Genomic DNA, 24,785 nt, shown 5'->3' on the forward strand with positions numbered 1-24,785 from the left:
CAGACGGTGATAGCAGAATGTGTATCAAACTGGAGCAGCTGCTGGTATGTTTGTGATTGTATCTCTGGCAAAGCCCCGAGTGTCTGTAGACACACAGTCTGGGAGTCTCTCAGTGAAGCTTCCACCTCAGGGAGAGCACGGAGCATCTAACGAGGGGGGGACATGCACCAGCGTGTGCTGGTGATGGCAGTGAGGGGTGGGGGGGCGGGGGGGGAGGTGGACCCACAGACTGTCATTCCAAGTCTAAACACCAGTCATCCCTCATCACACAGTCTCACAATTCCAACTATCCCAATCATTTTTACATGATTAAAATCTTCTCATAACAAAACATAATTGCTCAATCGTAAGTTACAATATCCGAGAATACCATAATTAGCTAGTTCCTCACACTCTCGTACATGCTCGCACATGCACACACACACTCACAAACTCACACACACACTCACACACACACACTCACACACACACTCACACACACACTCACACACACTCACACACACTCACTCACAAACACACACACAAACACACACACTAACAAACTCACAAACACACACTCACAAACACAAACACACATACTCACACGCACACATATATAAGGACACACACAGAAACAGACACATATATACACACACATGCACATTCACTTACTTGGCACAGGGACACCCTCACACACACACACATACACAGGCATGGCTGTGGGGATTTCATGAAACTCACAGGAGTGAGAATTGGTCATAGAATCATAGAGCACTGAAAAGGCCCTTCAGCCCATCAGCTCCACACCAATAATCACTCCCACTAAAGGCTCACTAATCCCATTCACAGCACTTGTCCCATATCCATGAAAGTTACGATATTTCGATATTTCAAGTGCTTATCCAAATATTTTTTTAATGCTGCAAGGTTTCCGGCCTCCATTACCTTCGCAGGCAGTGCATTCCAGATTCCCACACCCTCTGAGTGAAAAATGTTTTTCTCAAATCCCCTCTGAATCTCCTCCCCCTCATCCTGAAACTGTGACCCCCTCATGATTTACATTATTGGTATAATTTCCTGAGTCTGCATTTAGAATGGGAAATACCTATGTAAACGTGTAAACTTGTCACAGTGCTATCACCCCATCCGACCAGTGGGGGTGCTGCAGCATCTCCATTGATGGAAGGGTGGAATTTTAAGGTAAGAAGTTGTGAATGAGACAGAATTCAAGGTAAATGGAACAGAGGATTTAAATCAGACTGCGGGACAAAGATTTACAGGTAAAGCTGGGAATCAGTGATAGCTGTGAGGTTCCAGAGTGATATCTCTAGGGAGGGGAGTGCGAGAAACACTGGAGATTTTCAAGAGAATTCAAATCTTGCCACAGCAGACAGTGGAATTTGAATTCAATAAAAGAAATCTGGAATTAGGAATCTACTGATGACCATGAAACCATTATTGATTGTTGGAAAAACCCATCTGGTTCACTAACGTCCTTTATGGAAGGAAATCTGTCCGTACCCGGTCTGGCCTACATGTGACTCCAGAGCCACAGCAATGTAGTTGTCTCTCAACTACCCTCCAGTAACTACAGATGGGCAATAAATGCTGGCTGGCCAGCAATGGCCACGTCCCACAAATGGATAAAAAAAAATTTTATTGTGGAAACACAATGGTAATTTTTGTTCATGCTTTATTGAATCTTCATGTTAGTGTCCAATGTTGTACTCACCACTCTGTGGGACATGGTAGGAATAACAGCAAAATGGACTATTATTTAAATGGTTAAAAATTGCAGCATGCTGCTGTGCAGAGGGACCTGGGTGTCCTTATGCAAAAATCTCAAGGAGTTGGTTTGTAGGTGCAGCAGGTAATTAAGGCGGCAAATGGAATTTTGTCCTTCATTGCAAGAGGGATGGAGTTTAAAAACAGTGAGGTTATGTTGCAGCTGTATAAGGTGCTGGTGAGGCCACACCTGGAGTACTGTGTACAGTTTTGGTCTCCTTACCTGAGAAAGGATATACTGGCACTGGGGGGGGTGCAGAGGAGATTCACTAGGGTGATTCCGGAGTTGAGAGGGTTGGATTATGAGGAGAGACTGAGTAGACTGGGGCTATATTCATTGGAATTCAGAAGAATGAGGTGAGATCTTATAGAAACATGTAAGATTATGAAAGGAATGGATAAGATAGAAGCAGGGAAGTTGTTTCCACTGGTGGGTGAAACTAGAACTAGGGGGCATGGCCTCAAAATAAGGGGAACAGATTTAAAACTGAGTTGAGGAGGAACTTCTTCACACAAAGGGTTGTGAATCTGTGGAATTCCCTGCCCAGTGAAGCAGTTGAGGCTCCCTCACTGAATGTTTTAAGGCAAGGATAGATAGATTTTTAAACAGTAAAGGAATTAAGGGTGAGCGGGTGGGTAAGTGGAGCTGAGTCCATGAAAAGAACAGCCATGATCTTATTGAATGGCAGGGCAGGCTCGAGGGGCCAGATGGACTACTCCTGCTCCTAGTTCTTATGTTCTTATATAAACTTGCAGCCTCTCCCTTCTGTACATTGGACAAAGTTACAAGGCAAAGTAGTATTTAATGAATGACAGGACACTGGGAAGCTCAGCGGAACAGAGGGATCTTGGGGTAATTATTCACAGATCCCTGAAATTGGCAGAGCAGGTGAATAGGATGGTTAAGAAGGCATATGGGACACTTGCTTTCACCAGTCATGGTGTAGATATAAGCAAGGAGGTAATATTGGAGCTGTATAGAGCTGTATAGAGCTCAGACCAGCTCTGTATAGAGCATTGGTTAGACCACAGCTGGAGTAGTGTGTGCAGATCTATAGGAAAGATGTGATTGCACTAGAGGGGATACAGAGGAGGTTCACCAGGATGTTTCCTGGAATGGAGCATTTGAGCTACAAGGAGAGATTGGATAAGGTTGGATTGTTTCTTTAGAATAGAGAAAGCTGAGGGCGACATGATTGATGGGTATAAGATTATGAAGGGTATGGACGGGGTGGACAGGGAGCAGCTGTTCCCCATTTATCTTGAACTCCATCTCACTCACAACTTGGTACCTTAGAATTCCATCTTTCCACCAATGGAGGCACTGCAGCACCCCCACTGGCTGGAATAGGTGATAGCACTGTGACAAGTTTTCACGTTGACATACGTATTTCCCATTCTAAATGCAGACTCAGGAAATTATAACGCTAATGTAAAAATAGGACAGAACCTCTGACTTAAAATAGTTAATAGAAACTTTATAAAATGTACACAGTTACATAAATGGTCTTTTTTGCTTTCTAACCCACCTTTAAATCATTGCCTGGTGCCGTGATGCCAATGGACACTCTGATAAAACCCTTGTCCACCTGCACCTTCCATTGCCTAAATCTACCCACCAATAACAGGGTCTGGTCAATCCTGGAGCATTGTGGCACAGCCTGGCACATGCTTTACTTACTGGGAGATGATCAGTTGGTGAACGAGGTACAGCTTCCTCAGCCTCGTACGTGTAGAAATCAAGAGGCATACAGAAGAAGCCAGGCTGGACCTCCTGGCATTGCCTGCTGATGATGTTGGGCCGACAATCACACTGCCCGTTCTCCATGGAGCACCTGACAACAGGGAGGCCAAATATTGTTAATAAACCAGTGGGACTGGCTTCAGATCTTGATCACACAGTTACACTGAATTTATAGCAGAGAGTGGTTGATGCTGGTGTGTGTAACCGACCCGACATCACTTAACCCTGTCACCAAAACCTACCCACTTCTATCTCATCCATTGCTATCTTCCACTTCAATGTATCAATACTCTTCACCTTAACCACTCCCCGTGGGAGTGAGTCCCACACTCTCCCCATTCCCCGTGGGAGCGAGTCCCACATTCTCCCCACTCCCCGTGGGAGCGAGTCCCACATTCTCCCCACTCCCCGTGGGAGCGAGTCCCACATTCTCCCCACTCCCCGTGGGAGCGAGTCCCACATTCTCCCCCACTCCCCGTGGGAGTGAGTCCCACATTCTCCCCACTCCCCGTGGGAGCGAGTCCCACATTCTCCCCACTCCCCGTGGGATCGAGTCCCACGTTTCCCCACTCTTTGTTTAAAGAACATTCTGCTGATGCCCCTGTTGGATTTACCCACAAATGGAAACACCTTCTCAGTGCCGGCCTTATGCAAGACCTTTATAATTTCACGATCTCTATCAGGTCCTCAGCCTTCCCTTTTCCAGAGAAAAACCTCGACCTCTTCATCTTTCCAGGAAGCTGTAAGCACTCAGTTCGGGATCATATTTTGTGAATCTTGTGAGGATTTTCTCTTGAGTCATTGTGGCCCATTTTATAATACAGGGAGCAGAATTATTCACCCAACTGGAACACACGGCAAATATCAACATAAAAGCCACCGTGCGGGGTATTAGGGTTGAAGGGGTTAATGTGTGGCACTGTCGGGGTTATGGTGAGTGGGCGGGTAAGTGGAGCTAAGTCCTCCCATAATGATGATGTAAGACAGCACATGACAAGGAGACAAGAGTGTAAATGTTCACAGCTTCAGTATTGTTATGGATAAGGTGTACACAGTTCAACTGGAGATAATAAACCAGATCCTGTTTGGACACATTAACATCTCAGTAACCATTCCAAAGCTAAACTAACCAACACACAACACGGTGCCAGCAGGGACAGCTCCCAAAACATTGAAAATTCAATTTTAAAGAAGACTATCAAATCAAATTTAAAAGATGTAATGTCGGACTTGTAAAGGTAATGAAAACAATTACACAACTTAATGAGGTACAGTTAAAAGCAAATTACTGTGGATGCTGGAATCTCAAACACAAACAGAAAATGCTGGAGAATCTCAGCAGGTCTGACAGCACGTGTGGGGAGAGAATAGACTGGATAACCCTTTGTCAGAGCTGATCAGTATATTAGTGACCCAGATGGGTTTTTCTGACAATCGGCAATGGTTTCATGGTCATCAGTAGATTCTTAATTCCTGATACTTTCCACTGGAATCAAATTCTTCCATCTGCCACGGCAGGATTCGAACCTGGGTCCCTGGAACATCAGCTGAGCATCTAGATTAACAATCTAATGATAATACCACAAGACCATTGCCTCCACTCAATACCGACCCTCTTAACAATGCGGCACTCCCTCAGTACTGACCCTCTGACAGTGCGGCACTCCCTCAGTACTGACCCTCTGACAGTGCGGCACTCCCTCAGTACTGACCCTCTGACAGTGTGGCACTCCCTCAGCACTGACCCTCTGACAGTGTGGCACTCCCTCAGCACTGACCCTCTGACAGTGCGGCACTCCCTCAGTACTGACCCTCTGACAGTGCGGCACTCCCTCAGTACTGACCCTCTGACAGTGTGGCACTCCCTCAGCACTGACCCTCTGACAGTGTGGCACTCCCTCAGCACTGACCCTCTGACAGTGCGGCACTCCCTCAGCACTGACCCTCTGACAGTGCGGCACTCCCTCAGCACTGACCCTCTGACAGTGCGGCACTCCCTCAGCACTGACCCTCTGACAGTGCAGCACTCCCTCAGCACTGACTCTCTGACAGTGCGGCACTCCCTCAGTACTGACCCTCTGACAGTGTAGCACTCCCTCAGCACTGACCCTCTGACAGTGTAGCACTCCCTCAGCACTGACCCTCTGACAGTGCGGCACTCCCTCAGCACTGACCCTCTGACAGTGCGGCACTCCCTCAGCACTGACCCTCTGACAGTGTGGCACTCCCTCAGCACTGACCCTCTGACAGTGTGGCACTCCCTCAGCACTGACCCTCTGACAGTGCGGCACTCCCTCAGCACTGACCCTCTGACAGTGCGGCACTCCCTCAGCACTGACCCTCTGACAGTGCACCACTCCCTCAGCACTGACCCTCTGACAGTGCTGCTCTATATTTGAACAGTTGAATGGCGTTTAAAACGGAAGCACTAAAAGAAGCAAAGGCCATTTTGAGAAACTAATCTCCAGGAAGATGCAAGTTGATGTGAGCTGAGTACCTGTTGTTGTAGGACCCTCCAAAGTCACAGTCACACTGCCTGCAGCCCGCCATATCATTGCTGAGTCCCCAGTACTCTGCCTAAAAAAAATTGGGAAAATGCAGAAATAAGACACTGGCAAAGAGACACAGGATCAAGTTTCACTCTGTGACATGTACCCACTCTCTACACTCGCCACTCTCAAATATAGAATCATCGAACCCTACAGTGCAGAAAGTGGCCCTTCGGCCCATCGAGTCTGCACCGAACACAATCCCACCCCCCTATCCCTACATATTTTACCCACTAATCCCTCTAACCTACACATCCCTGGACACTAAGGGGCAATTTAGCATGGCCAATCAGCCTAACCCGCACATCTTTGGGCTGTGGGAGGAAACTGGAGCACCTGGAGGAAACCCACGCAGACACGAGGAGAATGTGCAAACTCCACACAGACAGTGACCCGAGCCGGGAATCGAACCCAGGACCCTGGAGCTGTGAAGCAGCAGTGCTAACCACTGTGCTACCGTGACGCCCAACACTATCAACACTATATGCTGCCTTCTGCATAAACAGACAGATGTGAAGCCTAGTGGTGCAGTGGGTAGTGTTTCTGCCTCGGAGTCAGAAACTCCTGGTTCGAGTCCTGCTGCAGGACTTGATGACCAAGGAAAGTATGTTCATAACACGGACAAACTGGTCAAACATCAAGGGGCAAAATCCTTCCAAACACACCAATGGCTGCAGTAAGACAGGGAGAGACTCCTGGTCAGCAATGTTTGATATGCCCCTCAAGCTGTAAGCCCCTGGCAATAGACCAGTGACCTGTTCCAGGAATGAATAACTATGGAAACAGACAGATGTCTGCCTTCGTGCGCCACTAGGCATGGGAATAGGACTGGAATGGAAATACAGCCCCATGCACACTCTCCCTTATCACTCACTCCAGCCACTTATTGACTCTCTTGGGTGAAGTTCCTGAACAAGTGCTGCCTAATTCTTAATGAGATCCGACAAAGCTGTCATTCTTAAAACTGCGATATTTAACCCTGGTCAGCTGATCGCCAAGGGATCAATCCCCGTTTGCAGGTGTTCATGAACAGTGATGTGAAGTTTTTGAAATGATGCCTCTAACTCTAACCTTCATTCCCACTCTGAATCAGAAAGTTATGGAGGTTGCTTTTGAAAGAATGGATTGTCTTAGACTTTGAATTCATCGTGTCTATTTAGGCTGTTGCACTTTTGCAAACAGAAAAGGGCATTAAAGAGGAAATCCTGAACTTCCCTCTCCCCAGGTTGGGTTCGGTGTACACGTGGCAGCACAGTGGCACAGCGGGTTAGCACTGCTGCCTCACAGATCCAGGGACCCGGGTTTGATTTCCTGGCTCGGGTCACTGTCTGTGCAGAGTCTGCGCGTTCTCCCCGTGTCTGCGTGGGTTTCCTCCGGGTGCTCCGGTTTCCTCCCACAGTCTGAAAGACGTGTTGTTAGGTGCATTGGCTGTGCTAAATTCTCCCTCAGTGTACCCAAACAGACGCCGGAGTGTGGTGACTAGGGGATTTTCACAGTGACTTCATTGCAGTGTTAATGTAAGCCTGCTTGTGACTCTAATAAATAAACTAAAAACTTTAAAAATTTCCATGATTTCAAGTTGTATTGGCGTGGTTTAATTTGTGATGGTTTAAGAGATTTAACTTCTAAAAACTCCACCAATCTCCTCTTTCTAAAACCAGCCTCCCATCCACAGACTCTGTCTACACCTCCCGCTGTCTCGGCAAAGCAGCCACTATAATTAAGGACCCCCCCACTCCACGCACCCCGGACATTCTCTCTTCCATCAGGAAAAAAATACAAAAGTCTGAGGCCCCGTACCGACCGACTCAAGAACAGCTTCTTCCCTGCTGCTGTCAGACTTTTGAATGGACCTACCCTGCATTAAGCTGATCTTTCTCTTCACCCTCACTGTGACTGCAACACTACATTCTGCACCCTCTCCTTTCCTTCTCTATGAATGGTATGCTTTCTCTGTATAACATGCAAGAAACAATACTTTTCACTGTATATTAATACGTGACAATAATAAATCAAATCAAATTCTCTGAAACAATGTGGAATATGCAGAAACAGGCCATTCGGCCGAACCAGTCTCTGCTGCCATTAATATTCAGTCGGACCCTCTTCCCATTCCAACTCCATCACATCAGCCTATTTTCTGTCGCCTTTCTCTCATCTAGTTTCCTTTCCAAAGTGTCTATTTCCCTCCACTGGTCCCTGTGGCGGTAATCTAACCACTCTCCGATAAAGACATCTCGCCTTATTTCCCTATTGAATTTATTAGAAATTTATATTTCTCACCTTTGGAGTCCTGGGTTCCCTCTGCAACCCCCGTCCCACCCCAATAAAGTGAAGACATTTATGAGTGGCTGTCTCAGTCATATGGCCTTTAATTCTCCACCCACTCTCGATGTCACCTCCAAAGCATGACCCCAACTCAACCCAGAGTCACTCATGTAACCCATGGTGTTCCATGCCTATTCTCTACAATATATTGTATAGAAACAATCAATCTTATAGTGACAGTAAGGTGTGTAAAAAACACGCCTTTAATAAAACAGTCATTCATTGATAACATCCCACTTTCCGAAAAACAATCTCTTTCTCTTACTCCAGTTGGATTAATGTGTCAGTCACGTAAACCCTTTGAAGTATCAATCACAGAGACTGCAAGCACCTGAAACCTCTCTCTGTTGCAGGAATGAACATTGTGAAATTGACAGCAAAGACCAGAGAGCCAGAGCTGTCAATCAAGCATCCTGAGGCTCAGGGAGAGCCCAGCAATTGTTCTGATCGTGTTCTCCGCACCCAGTCAATATTTAGTTCTTGAACAACAGCATTGTTATCTGCTCACTATCACACTGCTACCTGGAAGCTGGCTGTGTGTAAACTGGTTGCTGCTTTTTAACATCACAAAATACTTCTTTGGATGTAAAGTGATTTCCATTTGATTTGTTTCACTATTGTCACATGCATTAGTATACAGTGAAAAGTATTGTTTCTTACACGGTATACAGACAAAGCATACCATTCATAGAAAGGAAATGAGAGTGTGCAGAATGTAGTGTTACAGTCATAGCGAGGGTGTGGAGAAAGATCAACTTAATGTGAGGGAGGTCCATTCAAAAGTCTGACAGCAGCAGGGAAGAAGCTGTTCTTGAGTCAGTTGCTACGTGACCTCAGACTTTTGTATCTTTTTCCCGACGGAAGAGAGAATGTCCGGGGTGTGTGGGGTCCTTAATTATGCTGGCTGCTTTGCCGAGGCAGCGGGAAGTGTAGACAGAGTCAATGGATGGGAGGCTGGTTTGTGTGATGGATTGGGGCTACATTCACGACCTTTTGTAGTTTCTCATGGTCTTGGGCAGAGCAGGAGCCCAGACCAAGCTGTGATACAACCAGAAAGAATGCTTTCTATGGGGCATCTGTAAAAGTTGGTGAGAGTCATAGCTGACATGCTGGATTTCCTTAGTCTTCTGAGAAAGTAGAGGTGTCGGTGGGGCTTTCTTAACTATAGTGTCAGCATGGAGGGACCAGGACAGGTTGTTGGTGATCTAGACACCTAAAAACTTGAAGTTCTCGACCCTTTCTACTTCATCCCCCTTGATGTAGACAGGGGCATGTTCTCCTTTACACTTCCTGAAGTTGATGACAATCTCCTTCGTTTTGTTGAGATTGAGGGAGAGATTATTGTTGCCGTACCAGTTCCCCAGATTCTCTATCTCATTTCTGTACTCTGTCATATCATTGTTTGAGATCCGACCCACTATGATGGTGTCATCGGCAAACTTAAAAATAGAATTAGAGGGGAATTTGGCCACACAGTTATAGGTGTATAAGGAGTATAGTAGGGGGCTGAGAACACAGCCTTGTGGGGCACCGGTGTTGAGGATGATCATGGAGGAGGTGTTGGTGCCTATCCTTACTGATTGTGGTCTGTGAGTTAGGAAGTTCAGGATCCAGTCACAGAGGGAGGTCCACACCATGGAGTTTGGAGATGAGTTTTGTGGGAATAATAATTGAAGGTTGAGCTACAGTCAATAAGCAGGAGTCTGATATCGGGGTCCTTGTTCCAGGGTTGAGTGCAGGGCCAGGGAGATGGCGTCCGCTGTGGATCTGAGCTTGGGGATGACCTGAGATCATGAAAGCTGGGATAGAAATGTCACTTTTTTTCTACATAAAACTCATTCCTCCAACCCTGCAACTTTCAAAGACTGTCCTGGTTCACAGTGTCTCTGAGACTCTGGAATTGGTCAGTATAAATCTAACATAGAGAGTGTCTTCCACAAGACCCTGTTTCCTGGCACTGGCTGAGTAACCCATTCTGGACTAAGACTTACCACACAGAGGTCACAGTAGCGTCCTGTCACGTGTCTCTTGCAAAAGCAGTCCCCACTGATCTGGTCACATGGACTGTCACTCATAATAATCCCCCGAGGATCACACCTACAAGCTGGGATAAGCAGAACACGTATACAACAGTAATGACACTCACATTGATAGAGTGATTATTACATTGAATAGACCAGTGGAATTCAAGGGGCTGGAATATAAAAGTGAGCAACTTCTGATCCAGTTCTCCAGAGACTTGGTCAGATTCTACCTGGAGTAACTGCACTCAGTTCTGGCTCCTACACCTCGAGGAGGAGATAATGGGTGGGATTATACAGCCTCACTCATCCTGAAACTGTAAAATCCTGCTGAGGTCAGTGGATCTTCCCATGGAATGCCCCGCTTGCCCACTCCGAGTCCCACAACTGGCTTTTAAAAGTGGGGATGGATGGAACACAGGTTCACAGAATGATGCCAGGACTGAAAGAGCTAAATTACGAGCTCAAGGCAAAAACATTAGGCTTGTAATCACCGAAAACGGAGTGAGTGAGGTTAGAGAAACGGTGAAGGAACTTGCGAGGTTATTTAGAGAGAAACTGGCTGAAATTCTCCTGCTTGGCCCGCCGTGGGAATTGTAGTGTGTGAGACAGAAGATTTGGCAGCCTGTTGGGGTGGGCAGGAATTTCCTGTCTTGGGGTGCGTCCGGCCGAAGAATCCCAGAACAAGGGGCCTGTCCGATGGATGCCAGGGGCTCATTGCAGCTTCCCGTCCAAGGCTGGTTTCTCCTTCCCGAGGTGTGGTTATTCCAGCTGGCATTTTCCATGGATCCCCCTGAACTGGTTCCTTATAATGGGGCCCAGACACTCATGCACAGCTCTCAGTTCAGCTGCCTGCACCATCACACTGCGTTTACCAGCACCCGGGCACAGGGTCAACCTGGCCAACATTTCAGACCTGGGTGAAATGTCACCGCTCAAACCCAGTTTATCTGGCACATTGGTGACTGTTTCCAACACAGAGAGGACCACCTACCCTGACAGCCTTGTGGATTGTCCCTGCTCAGACCGTAGAAGCCCTCTTTGCAGCGGTCACACCGTACGCCCCGTACATTCTCCTTGCAGCGGCACTGCCCTCCGATGATGGCAAAATCCAAGTCTGTGTCGCTGTCACAAATCCCACCCTCCAAGGAGCCAATGGGATCACAGTCACATGCTGTAGAAGACAGAGAGAGACACGGATTGGGTGACACACAGTGAGGAGGGGATAACCACTGGCAGCGATGGAGTGTAGGTGTCTGCTGGTTGATGTCCCTTACGTTCCCACATCACACGGCCCCCATTCAAAACTAACAGCTCTCCCTGTCTGACTGGAAGTGGCATTGAATCCTGATCCAATCGGCTCATTGAATGGCAGAACAGGCCTGAGGGGCTGAATGGCCTCCTGCTCCGAACTGCTGTCTCTTTGTCTGAAAGCTTTCCCGATAAACCCAACAAAGCTGCTATTTCCCAGCTTGTGTCAGCTTCTGGGAAATTAGAAAGGAGACATTAAGAGAATTGGAGTTACCTAACGAATCTCTTTGACAGGGTCAATAATGAGAAAAAGTACCCCCCGCCCTCCCCCTCCCCCTCCCTGTCCCCTTCCCTGTCCCCCTCCCCGGTTGGGAAATTTTAAACATGGGATCGTAATCTCAAAATGATGAATTAATCACCTTGAACAGAGAAATTTCTTCACTCGAATTGTTGTGAATCTTTGAGAGTTTTTCACCCAAGAATTCGAAGTTCGGTCATTGAGTATTCTGTACCCGAACAGGCACCTGAGCGTGGGGCCGAGGGGATTTTCACAGTAACTTCATTCCAGTGTTAATGTGAACCTACTTGTGACACTGATAAAATTTAAACCTAAGGTGGAGATGGATTTATGGATGGTTAGGGAATGGGCAGCACGGTGGCACAGTGGGTTAGCGCTGCTGTCTCACAGCGCCAGGGACCCGGGTTCGATTCCCCGGGGGGCATGGTGACACAGTGGGTTAACACTGCTGTCTCACAGTGCCAGGGACCTGGGTTCGATTCCCGGGGAGACGGTGACACAGTGGGTTAGCGCTGCTGTCTCACAGCGCCAGGGACCCGGGTTCGATTCCCGGGGGCACGGTGACACAGTGGGTTAACACTGCTGTCTCACAGTGCCAGGGACCTGGGTTCGATTCCCGGGGAGACGGTGACACAGTGGGTTAACACTGCTGTCTCACAGTGCCAGGGACCTGGGTTCGATTCCCGGGGGGCACGGTGACACAGTGGGTTAACACTGCTGCCTCACAGCGCCAGGGACCCGGGTTCGATTCCCGGGGGGCACGGTGACACAGTGGGTTAGCACTGCTGCCTCACAGCGCCGGGGACCCGGGTTCGATTCCCAGCAGCACGGTGACACAGTGGGTTAACACTGCTGTCTCACAGTGCCAGGGACCCGGGTTCGATTCCCCGGGGGGCACGGTGACACAGTGGGTTAACACTGCTGTCTCACAGTGCCAGGGACCCGGGTTCGATTCCCAGCAGCACGGTGACACAGTGGGTTAACACTGCTGTCTCACAGTGCCAGGGACCCGGGTTCGATTCCCCGGGGGGCACGGTGACACAGTGGGTTAACACTGCTGTCTCACAGTGCCAGGGACCTGGGTTCGATTCCCGGGGGCACGGTGACACAGTGGGTTAACACTGCTGTCTCACAGTGCCAGGGACCTGGGTTCAATTCCCGGGGGCACGGTGACACAGTGGGTTAGCGCTGCTGCCTCACAGCGCCAGGGACCCGGGATCGATTCCCGGGGGCACGGTGGCACAGTGGGTTAGCGCTGCTGTCTCACAGCGCCAGGGACCTGGGTTCGATTCCCGGGGGCACGGTGGCACAGTGGGTTAGCGCTGCTGTCTCACAGCGCCAGGGACCCGGGTTCGATTCCCGGGGGCACGGTGGCACAGTGGGTTAGCGCTGCTGTCTCACAGCGCCAGGGACCTGGGTTCGATTCCCGGGGGCACGGTGGCACAGTGGGTTAACACTGCTGCCTCACAGCACCAGGGACCCGGGTTCGATTCTCGGGGGCACGGTGACACAGTGGGTTAGCACTGCTGTCTCACAGCGCCAGGGACCCGGGTTCGATTCCCCGGGGGCACGGTGACACAGTGGGTTAGCACTGCTGTCTCACAGCGCCAGGGACCTGGGTTCGATTCCCAGCTTAAATCACTGTCTGTGCAGAGTTTGCACATTCTCCCCATGTCTGCGTGGGTTTCCTCTGGTTTCCTCCCACAGTCAGAAAGACGTGCTGGTTAGGGTGCGTTGGCCGTGCTAAATTCTCCCTCAGTGTAACCAAACAGGCGCCAGAGTGTGGCGACTTGGGGATTTTTACAGTAACTTCATTGCAGTGTTAACGTAAGCCTACTTGTGACACTGATAAATAAACTTGACGAAGGGACATGGGGAAGAGGCAGGAAAGTGGAATTCACATCAAAGGTGGGAAAAGATCATTTGGAATGACCAGAACTGGGTCTGGGGAGGAGCAGTGCTGGCTTTGAGCTGGGGACTGCTTTGATTCTCAAGGGGACACAAGGCGACAGGATACAGAATCAGAACGACCTTCATCAGAGCAAATGATTTTGATTTTAATCTTGGCTAGACCAGCTTTAATTACCCATCTCTAACTGCCCCTCGACAGGGGGGGTGAACTGCCTTCTTGAACTGCTGCAGTCCCTGCGGTGTAGGTACACCCACAGTGCTGTTAGGGAGGTAACTCCAGGATCTTGACCCAGTGAAGGAACGGACAATATATTCCAAAGTCAGGGTGGTGAGTGACTGGGAGGGGAACCTGCAACTGCGGCACTGTCAGAGGGTCAGTACTGAGGGAGTGCCGCACTGTCAGAGGGTCAGTGCTGAGGGAGTGCCGCACTGTCAGAGGGTCAGTGCTGAGGGAGTGCCGCACTGTCAGAGGGTCAGTGCTGAGGGGGTGCCGCACTGTCAGAGGGTCAGTGCTGAGGGAGTGCCGCACTGTCAGAGGGTCAGTGCTGAGGGAGTGCCGCACTGTCAGAGGGTCAGTGCTGAGGGAGTGCCGCACTGTCAGAGGGTCAGTACTGAGGGAGTGCCGCACTGTCAGAGCAGCTGTCTTTCAGTAACACTTACGGATGCATGCGTCCTCGGAGCGGATGTCTGCGGTGGGGTTCCGGTAGTAAAAGGGTTTACACAGCTCACAGTTCCTGCCCATTGTGTTGTGTTGACAATCTTCACACACTCCTCCACTCACATTGCCCGTGGCAACGTATACCGCCATGTCGAAATGGCAGCGGGTTGCGTGGTTATTGCAGTTACATTCTGAGGGAGGAAATCAGCAGAGAGAGTGTTACACAGCAATCAGAATGCTCATCTGTAAAAAGCCGCAGGGATAGCGACAGAAGGGGACAGGACAAGCTGAGAAGGCAGGGATCACAGTGACGCTAATAATGCAGGAGTGGTGAATAATCTGGAACAAATATTAGCAGTTTCAAGAGTTAGGAAGAAAGTTAAAAAGTAGGATTTCTAGGGTTGTAATCTAAGAATTACTCCCTGTGCTATATACTAATGAGGCTAGGAATAGGAAGATAGTGCAGCTGAACACGTGGCTAAACAGCTGGTGTATGAGGGAGGGTTTCAGATATCTGGAACATTGGGGTTTCTTCCGGGGCACATGGGACCTGTACAAGAAGGACGGGTTGCATCTAAATTGGAAGGGCACAAATATTCTGGCTGGGAGGTTTGTTAGTGTTACACAGGAGAATTTAAACTAGTTTGGCAGGGGGGTATGAACCAAAGCAAAGATGAATTGGTTGAAGGGGAACCAGAGAGTAGGGCCAGTAAGACTCAAACAGCAGGCAAGGTGGGATTGCTGATCAGAGAGGGTGTTGTGGTTTGAAGTGCATTTGTTTCAATGTGAGAAGTGTAACAGGTAAGGCAGGTGAACTTAGAGCTTGGATTAGTACTAGGAACTACAATGTGGTTAAGGAAAGGACAGGATTGGCAGCTTTACATTCTAAGATAAAGACGGGATAGAGAGGGATGTAAAGGGGGTGGGGAAGTTGCACTACTGGTTAAGGAGAATATCACAGCTGTACTCCAGGAGAATGTCTCATACAGCGAGGCAATATGGGTAGAGCTCAGGAATAGGAAAGTGTAGTCACAATGTTGGGGGTTTACTTTAGGCCACCCAACTGCCAGTGGGAGATTGAGGAACAGATATGTAGGCAGATTTTGCCAAGTGTAAAAGTAACAGGGTTGTTGTGGTGGGAGATTTTAATTTCCCCTACGTTGACTGAGACTCACTTAGTGTTGGGGAGTGGATGGGGCAGAGTTTGTAAGGAGCATCCAGGAGGGCTTCCTGAAGCAGCATGTAGATAGTCCAACTAGGGAAGGGGCCATACTGGACCTGGTATTGGGGGATGAGCCCGGCCAGATGGCCGATGTTTCAGTAGGGGAGCAGTTCGGGAACAGTGACTGCAATTTAGTAAGCTTTAAGGCACTGATGGATAAAGATAAGTGTAGTCCTCAAGTTAAGGTGCTAAATTGGGGGAAGGCTAATTACAGCAATATTAGGCAGGAACTGAAGAATGTAGATTGGGGGCAGATGTTTGCGGGCAAGTCAACATCTGGCACATGGGAGGCTTTCAAGCGTAAGTTGATAAGGACTCAGGACCGGCACATTCCTGTAAGGATGAAGGATAATTATGGCAAGTTTTGAGAACCTTGAATAACGAGAGATATTGTGAGCCTAATAAAAAGAGAAAAGGAGACATTTATCAAAGCTGAGAGCACACAAAGCAAGTGTGGAATACAAGGAAAGTAGAAAGAAACTTAAGCAAGGAGTAAGAAGGGCTAAAAGGGGTCATGAAAAAGCATTGGCCAGCAAGAATAAGGAAAATCCCACGGCTTTTTATACATATATAAAGAGCAAGAGGGTAGTCAGGCAGAGGATTGGCCCACTCAAGGACAAGGAAGGGAATCTATGCATAGTGCCAGAGGAAATAGGCGAGGTGTTAAATGAGAACTTTGCATCAGTATTCACCAAAGAGAAGGACTTGGTGGATGATGAGGCTGGGAAAGGACGTGTAGGTAGTTTGAATCATGTTGAGATCAAAAAGGAGGAGATATTGGGCAGAAAAGTCCCCAGAGCCTGATGGGCTTTAACCCACAATACTGAAGCAAGGCAAGGGAGGAAATTGCTGAGGCCTTGAGAGAAATCTTTGTATCCTCACTGGCTACAGAGGAGGTCCCAGAGGATTGGCGAGTAGCCAATGATGTTCCTTTATTTAAGAAGGGTAGCAAGAATAATCCAGGCAATCACAGGATTAATTGTATGTAGAGAGTATGGTCAGCGAGAAAGGAGAAAGACGGGGAGGGGGTGAGATGAGGAGGGGGGGCCGGATGGAGAGGGGTGGTTGAGACAGGGAGGTGGGGGCAAGATGGGGAGGGGGGGGTGGGGTGAGACACGGTTGGGGGGGGTGGGGCGAGACGGGGAGAGGGGCAAGATGGGAAGAGAGGGTGAGATGGGGGGGTTGGCAAGACAGGAGGGGGAGTGAGACAGGGAGAGGGCAAGACGAGGAGGGGGTGCAAGATGGGGAGGAGGGCGAGACGAGGAGGAGGGCGAGACGGGGAGGAGGGAGAAGGAGGGGAGATGGGGAGGGGGAGAAGGAGGGGAGATGGGGAGGGGGAGAAGGAAAGGGGGCGGGATGGGGAGGGGACAGGATGGGGGTGGGGACAGGACACGGAAGGAGCGAGACGGGTGTAGGGACGACAGGGGTGCCAGAGATTGTGGGGTGTCGAGGGTAGGGGGGGTTGAGGGATCACGGGTTGGCTGGGTGGCAGGGTCGCAGGACGGTGGGGTCATGGGGTGGTGGGGTGGCGGCATCACTGGGTGGCAGCGGTCGTGGGGAGGCGGGCCACGGGGTGTTGGGGGACGCGGGGTGTCGGGGGACGCGGGGGGAACACTCGATGTCCGCACTCCGGCAGCTCACGGGGTTCGGCTGCAATTCATTCATTTCAAACGTGCCTCTTGTCCAGCTGACAGCCTTCATCGGGTTTATAGAATCACAGAATGGTAATGTTGCTGGAGGAGGCCATTCAGCCCATCGAGTCTGCACCGACTCTCCCATTTAGCATGGCCAATCCACTGAACTTGCACAGGAAACCCACGCAGACACGGGGAGAATGTGCAAACTCCACACAGACAGTGACCCGAGGCTGGAATTGAACCTGGGTCCCTGGCGCTGTGAGGCAGCAGTGTTAATCACCATGTTAATCACCGTACCGACCAGGAGGAGGACACCCAGCAACAGAAGGAAGCCACTCAGCCCACTGTGTCTATGCTAGCTCACAGCAACAACAACTCCCCAAACACACAAGGCTCCTCCCACTCCTGTTTATCCCAGCCTATCAATGGTCCAGATTATCCCTTCCTGCCTCATCCAGAGGGTGATAATTCACCAGGAACAATGTGGTGTTTTACAAAGCTGTGGTTTGCTAAGTTACTGAGACTGAAACAATCTGACCAGTTTCCTGACACAATATAAACCAATGGCTGATTCTGTTTGCTGCTCTCAATAAACAGCTGTTCTGAGCCTGAGGTGTGAGCTGCAGTGGCGTGGCCGTGTGCAGTGGCGTGGCCGTGTGCAGTGGCGTGGCCGTGTGCAGTGGCGTGGCCGTGTGCAGTGGCGTGGCCGTGTGCAGTGGCGTGGCCGTGTGCAGTGGCGTGGCCGTGTGCAGTGGCGTGGCCGTGTTCAGTGGCGTGGCCGTGTTCAGTGGCGTGGCCGTGTTCAGTGGCGTGGCCGTGTTCAGTGGCGTGGCCGTGTGCACTGGTGTAGCCGTGTTCAGTGGCGTGGCCGTGTGCACTGGTGTAGCCGTGTTCAGTGGCGTGACCGTGTGCACTGGTGTAGCCGTGTTCAGTGGCGTGACCGTGTGCACTGGTGTAGCTGTGTTCAGTGGCGTGACCGTGCGCACTGGTGTAGCTGTGTTCAGTGGCGTGACCGTGTGCACTGGTGTAGCTGTGTTCAGTGGCGTGACCGTGTGCACTGGCGTGGCCGTGTTCACAGCCCCTCTCTCCCAAGTATCATTGCTACCAGTAACAGCTGCGGAGGTCGGTCACTGACGGATTCCTGTTGGGTAAATGGGTAAATCTCCAGGTTAACAACAAGCTTTCGTGAGGGGGCGGGGGGGAAGGGACAGGAAGAGTGACAGAGAGGGCTGGGAGGGGGAGAGGGACAGGAGGGTGACCGCGATAGGGACAGAGATGGGGATGGGACTGGGACAGAGTGAGGGCGTGGGGGGGAGTGGAGGATGAGAGGGGAGTGATGAGTCTGTGATGGGAAGAGTGACGGATGTTCCAGCATCTTTGTAGCTTGTGTTTGGTGATCTATTCCATACCCATCTCCTTATATCACACAGCGTCCAGATCACAGAGACAGAGACAGAGAGGGAGGGAGGGGATTGAACGGCGTCAGAAATTTTAAAAGAGAATAATTTCAGGTACAGATGTAAAGATAAGAAAATCGATGAGGGAACAGCTTCCTGAGGAGAAGGAGGGAAATCAGCCAAACCTTTACAGGCGTGTGGGTTATCCACCTCCGCTGGTCTCCATGGCAACTCATGGTAGAAGTTCTTGCACTGCTCGCAGTTTAACCCTTTAGTGTTGTGTTTACAGGTACACCTTCCATGAATCTGAGCAAGAATGTGGGGAGAAACCAGCCGGGTTGTTACAATGGATCCGATATCACGAGGGGCCGGTGACTTCCAATGGTCACAACCCCACAAGCTGTGATTGACCTGAATTTGGTAAGGGATTGGAATTCTATCCTGTCTCCACAGAAATGTAACTATTAAAACATTGCCCGATTGTATTATTGAGCAGGTCGCAACGATAACATTAATGAACACAGATTGTGTTAATCCGAACCTGACAGAGTTAAACAGGCCTCACGCTGTGACTCACTCATAGCGCACACTCTTCACTTTATCCACAGCACAGAGACTGGTGTAGAATAGACTCTTATCTCCCAATGTTTCCAGGACTTACCATTCCCAGAACTCCTCCTTGTATTCCTGCCACAGGCGAGCACTCTGAGGCATGTCCATAACAGAAGCAGCTGCCACGGACAACCAACTCATACACAGCGTAATAATACTTCTGTAGAACCTCCATCCGCCTGTCCAGTAGGTTATCTCCAAGGGTATGCAGCTTGGTGAAGTGTATTTTTAAGTTAGTAATTCTCAGGAGATCTGGAGGCAACAAAATCACAAAGGGATCATAACATAATGTACAATAAAGTGTCAGAATGAACCACACATCATTCACTCAGTGACTCATACGGGGAAACTCTTCGCCATCTCTGTGGGGTAAATGGATTCTCCAGCTGCGCCAAGACCAGGATTTCCCACTCCAGCTCAACCGATCTTTAAATCTGCCGCCAAATTTTCTGCCTCGCCCACTACGACTCCCTAATGGCTGGGATGAGAAATTTCTGACCTCTATCTCTCCCCCGCCCTGATCCCAATAGAAATAATCCAATTTGGTTCGAGCCACAGGGTGACTTGTTGTGATCTGGAACGCGCTCCTGAGGGGGCAGTGGAAGGCTAACAGCACTGTGGATGTACCTACACCACAGGGACTGCAGTGATTCAAGAAGGCAGCTCACCACCATCTTCCCAAGGAGCAATAAATACCAGCCTCACCCACTCCTCACAACCGAATTTTTAAAGAAAGCGTGTTCAATAATAACTTTAAAAAACAGAATTGGAGAAATAGAAGCGGATATTTACAGGGTTAGGAGAGTGAAATTGATTGAAGTGCACTTTCAAACAGCTAGCACAGGCAAGATGGGCCAAATGGCCTCTTTCTGTGCAATATGATTCTCTGGCCCAGTGCACTCTCTGGTTACATTTAATGGATATGTCTGTGGCCCCATCCGCAGGCTGGGAGGCCAGGAGCAATTCTGTTATGGCCATTCTCAGAGGGGGAACGAAAGTGGGTTAAAGGACTTTGCCGAACTCTGGCACTGTGGAGGAACACAGTAAGAAATCTCACACCCGGTTAAAGTTCAACAGGTTTATTTGGCAGCACGAACTTTTGGAGTCTCGCTCCTTCTTCAGGTGAGTGAGGAGGACGGGTCATTCTGTAGGGCAGTGGGAGGGGTTGTTTTTAGCAGGTTTGGGGGGGGGTGGTGCAGCCATTGCTATTTGGGGATCTCTCTGTGGGTGAAAAGGTTCTGACCAAGAGGCGTGACGGCACGGTGGGTTAGCACTGCTGCCTCACAGTTCCAAGAACCTGGGTTCGATTCCCGGCTCGGGTCACTGTCTGTGTGGAGTTTGCACATTCTCCCCGTGTCTGCGTGGGTTTCCTCCGGGTGCTCCGGTTTCCTCCCACAGTCCAGAAGATGTGCTGGTTAGGGTGCATTGGCTGTGCTAAATTCTCCCTCAGTGTAACCCGAACAGGCGCCGGAGTTTAGTGACTTGGGAAATTTCACAGTAACTTCATTGCAGTGTTAACGTAAGCCTACTTGTGGCTAATAAATAAACTTCAAGTTTATTCACGCCCTGAGCTTTCAGGACAGCTGCCCCTTACCCTGGGAAACCCAGTGACCGGTGCCCGGCCCCTCTCGAATGACGCCGATACGGAATACATTCTCTTGAGTGCAAAAAGCTGCCCCATCCTGAGCTGGCTGCCCTTCACACTGGCAGGATTTTACAATCCCACTGGCAGCGCTCCCCGGCCACGGGTTCCCGGCACTGAGGGGCATCTACAACGGGAAACCCCATTGGCAACGATGGGACCACAGGGTCCCGCTGCCAGCACACCGAACCCCACCATCGCAAATCACTCTGTGGAGAAAATCCCACCCTTTAATCTAAAACTATATCAAGGAGAGTGAAGCAGACAGAAAATCAACAACTTTTAATAAGCAGCAACATAGAAAAAGCCAAATTCTCTCACCTTGAATCTCCAGGCTATAAGGATCATTTACTTTGATTGCAGGATCAAGCACTTTATAAATAACCTGGAGGAAAAATTCATCTGATTTATTAACTGACATTCCTGTCTGAATCTTATTCCAATGGTTTTTGAGGCATGTTCTGAGGATTTTCTGACCGATTCTTTATAAATACACAAATAAATCCCAAAGCAATTTACAACCAAGAAGTATTTTTGAAATGTAGTCACTGCTCAATGGGCTGAATGGCCTGCTATGATACATAGCAGGATCCCACGGGAGCAATGCAGTGTAACCAGATCATCTTTTTTTAGTGATTCTGGTAGAGGGACAGCTAATGGCCTGGACACTGGACAGCGTTCCCCACTTCCCCGGTCAATCCTCTCTGAATAGAAGCCCTGGATCTTTTACTGTCACACGCTGGGGCAGGTGGGGTCTCAGTCTGAAAGCTCATCTAAAAGACGGCATCTCCAGCACTGTAGCACCCCCTCAGTATTCTGAAATATTTCAGGATACAAGTCCTGAAACGTGCGAGTTGAATCTCTGCAATGGGACTTGAAGACACATCCTTCTCGATATTCCAGTGTCTAATCCGGATTAGTAGGTTAATGAACATTCTGATCCATTCCTCCGAGGGCTTTTAATTTCTTGTATAAACTGAGCTGTAATCCTGAGAACACTCATCTCAACACCTTTATTTGGGACAGTTGAAAGATCTTGTGGGAAAATTAGAAAGTTGCAGTGACCTCCGGCTATATTTCAAACCACAATGTTTAATTTCCCTCAGGCTATGGAAATTCAGATCCAGTTGCAACAAATTCTTGGCAAGTGGAGTGTGTTTGTCAAGAGCCCAAGAGATTATTAATAACCTTCATCATTCAGGAGAGGTGTGAAAAAAACTGGCAAGGGTAACTCAAATCTACTTTCTTACATTCTTCAAGCACTTTATCACATCAGAGCATGCCAAGAATTTCACACAACAAGCCACTGTGCAGGACATGTGTGACTGCTGCGGCACAGCTAAATGCACAGCAAGATCCCTTAGACAGGAGTGAATGGCTGACTCATTTACTTTACACGCTGTTGGTCAAGAGATGCCCAAACATCAGGAGAAATCTCTGCTTTTCTTCCAATTGAGGTAGTTTGCATGTGGGGTATTTATGTGCACCTGCCAACTAACATGGTGACTACGCAGCACTCCCTCAGTACCGTGAGTGTCAGCTCATATCCCTCAAATAGGACTTGAATCTTCTCACTCAGAGGAAAGCTCACTATTCACTGAGACCGACATGGGCAACACTGAGCTCAGTTACCCTGCTGGGATAAGAGGATCCCTGTTTGATAACAGTAAGGAGGTACCGATACGACCCAGGGCTGTGTGGACAGTGACTGGATCTCTGCAGGGGTGACAATCTCTCTGAAACATCCGAGAGGTGTCCAATCCCAAATTAGCTATGGACAGTGACATGGGAAATACAGCATTTGGTCTGGAATTTGAACATGAGGGTGTGGTTAAAGAATTGGAAAAACCTCAATCATGGTCTGGAGGCAAAATCCAGCTTCAGCGCTGACAGGGACTTTCCATTGTCTATCTGGAAGGAATTTTGATATTTTATATATTTCTGTGATGCTGAAAGGTCTCTTCCTTTATCCTTTTTAACATATCACATCTTTAATTTTGTACGTCAATGTAACCTGTGAGGTGGACTAATGTCCTTGAGTTTAAACCCTGTGTGGCAGGGAGTCCAGAGGGACATTGGACAAAGATTCCTGACTAAAGGCATCAACGCTGAGACTCATGTAGAAAATAAAGATTGGCCAAGGATTTGCAGAGACACTGACATGTCAGAACATGTCACTGGGGCAGCAGGTAGTCTCCAGACACTCTGATTCCTGAAACTGAGCCACACAGTAGCCTCTGGGGTGTGTGGGAATGGATTTCTTTCTGTTTTACTAAAATAGAGAAATCACCTCCATTGGTAACTGACATTCCACCCACTGCCCAGAGCTGGAACTGACCACGTGTACACACGGACAGGGCAGGATTGTTAATCCGACTGGGTGACTGTTTGAGAAGTTACCATACAGGCAGGGGTCAGGAAGAGAGACACAAAACCACAGCCTTCAGCCTCACCACTGCTGAGGCCAGGAAGTGCCAGTTGGTCAGGAACAGATTGTCCCACTACTCGGAGACGAGCTCCCTCAGACAGTCTCACTCGTCAGCTGGTATTGTGAATATAAATATTACTGAGGGGGTTCCTCACGGTGTTCCTTATTAACGGGGGACTGTATGTATAATTAATACTGAATTACAGGGTGAGGACCTCTGGGGGGGGGTTTCCCCTGGGGAAGAGTCTCACGGGGTTCACCCATTCCAGGTCTCCTGTTCAGAAAGAGTATGTGTACATACTGACATTGATGGAACTGTGATTATTTGGGATATTTAGGGAGTTGCCTGAACTGTTATCTCCCAGTCAAAGCTGTAAACAGGAGTGGGGAAGCAGAAAGCCCAGACTGAGAGCTGAGGGCACAAAATCTGATAATCATTTAATCAGATACCCGTCAGCTCTCAGCGCAACGTCCTCTCACCCTCAAAGAACAAAGAAAATTCCAGCCCAGGAACAGGCCCTTCGGCCCCTCCAAGCCTGCACTGACCATACTGCCCCGACTGAACTAAAACCCCCGACCCTTCCGGGGACCGTATCCCTCTATTCCCATCCTATTCATGGATTTGTCCAGACGCCCCTTAAAACTCACTATCGTATCCGCTTCCACTCCCTCCCCCGGCAGCGAGTTCCAGGTACCCACCCCCCTCTGTGTAAAAAATCTGCCTCGTACATCTCCTTTAAACCTTGCCCCTCGCACCTTAAACCTGTGCCCCCCGAGTAATTGACTCTTCCACCCTGGGAAAAAGCTTCTGACTGTCCACTCTGTCCATGCCCCTCATAATCTTGTAGATTTCTATCAGGTCTCCCCTCAACCTCCATCGCTCCAGTGAGAACAAAGCAAGTTTCTCCAACCTCTCCTCATATCTAATACCCTCCATACCAGGCAACATCCTGGTAAATCTTTTCTGTATCCTCTCCAAAGCCTCCACATCCTTCTGGTAGTGTGGAGACCAGAATTGAACACTATATAAATTAAATTGAACACTCTTCCCTCAAGTTCTCCAATCGATGAACAGGATTCCACGGAACGTGACCTACCTCACCATTGGTCGAAGGTTCAATGTCGGAGTAACGATGGTCACAAATCACATCATCGATTTTCCTCAGGGGACCAGTGGGGATGTGAGGGAAGGAAACGGTGCAGTTGAAAGCAAAATAACGATACACCTTCCACGTGCGACCAAAGTCTGCTGATCTCTCGATGTACATGGCAGCCGGGCGAAAAGTCTAATAGAAAAACCGAGTAATCAAATGTAGTGGCAAC

The 24,785-nt window shown here is 49.2% G+C and overlaps 1 protein-coding gene across 1 annotated transcript in view; it reads right to left on the reverse strand.

Annotated features, from left to right (window-relative positions):
- The window catches only part of lamb2l (laminin, beta 2-like), a 167,771-nt gene that overhangs the window by 80,146 nt on the left and 62,840 nt on the right, over positions 1-24,785 (reverse strand). Inside the window, exons 6-14 of the mRNA XM_080218612.1 lie at positions 24,560-24,748; positions 21,356-21,419; positions 19,442-19,644; positions 18,966-19,086; positions 14,527-14,715; positions 11,401-11,580; positions 10,377-10,489; positions 6,006-6,085; positions 3,446-3,599 (exon numbers count right to left, since the gene is read on the reverse strand). Of these exons, the coding sequence (XP_080074738.1) occupies positions 3,446-3,599; positions 6,006-6,085; positions 10,377-10,489; positions 11,401-11,580; positions 14,527-14,715; positions 18,966-19,086; positions 19,442-19,644; positions 21,356-21,419; positions 24,560-24,748 (1,293 nt within the window). The remainder of the gene's footprint in view (positions 1-3,445; positions 3,600-6,005; positions 6,086-10,376; positions 10,490-11,400; positions 11,581-14,526; positions 14,716-18,965; positions 19,087-19,441; positions 19,645-21,355; positions 21,420-24,559; positions 24,749-24,785) is intronic.

This window comes from Carcharhinus amblyrhynchos, chromosome 3 (assembly GCF_965287045.1).
Source record: "Carcharhinus amblyrhynchos chromosome 3, sCarAmb.v2.hapA, whole genome shotgun sequence".
Taxonomy (NCBI): domain Eukaryota; kingdom Metazoa; phylum Chordata; class Chondrichthyes; order Carcharhiniformes; family Carcharhinidae; genus Carcharhinus; species Carcharhinus amblyrhynchos.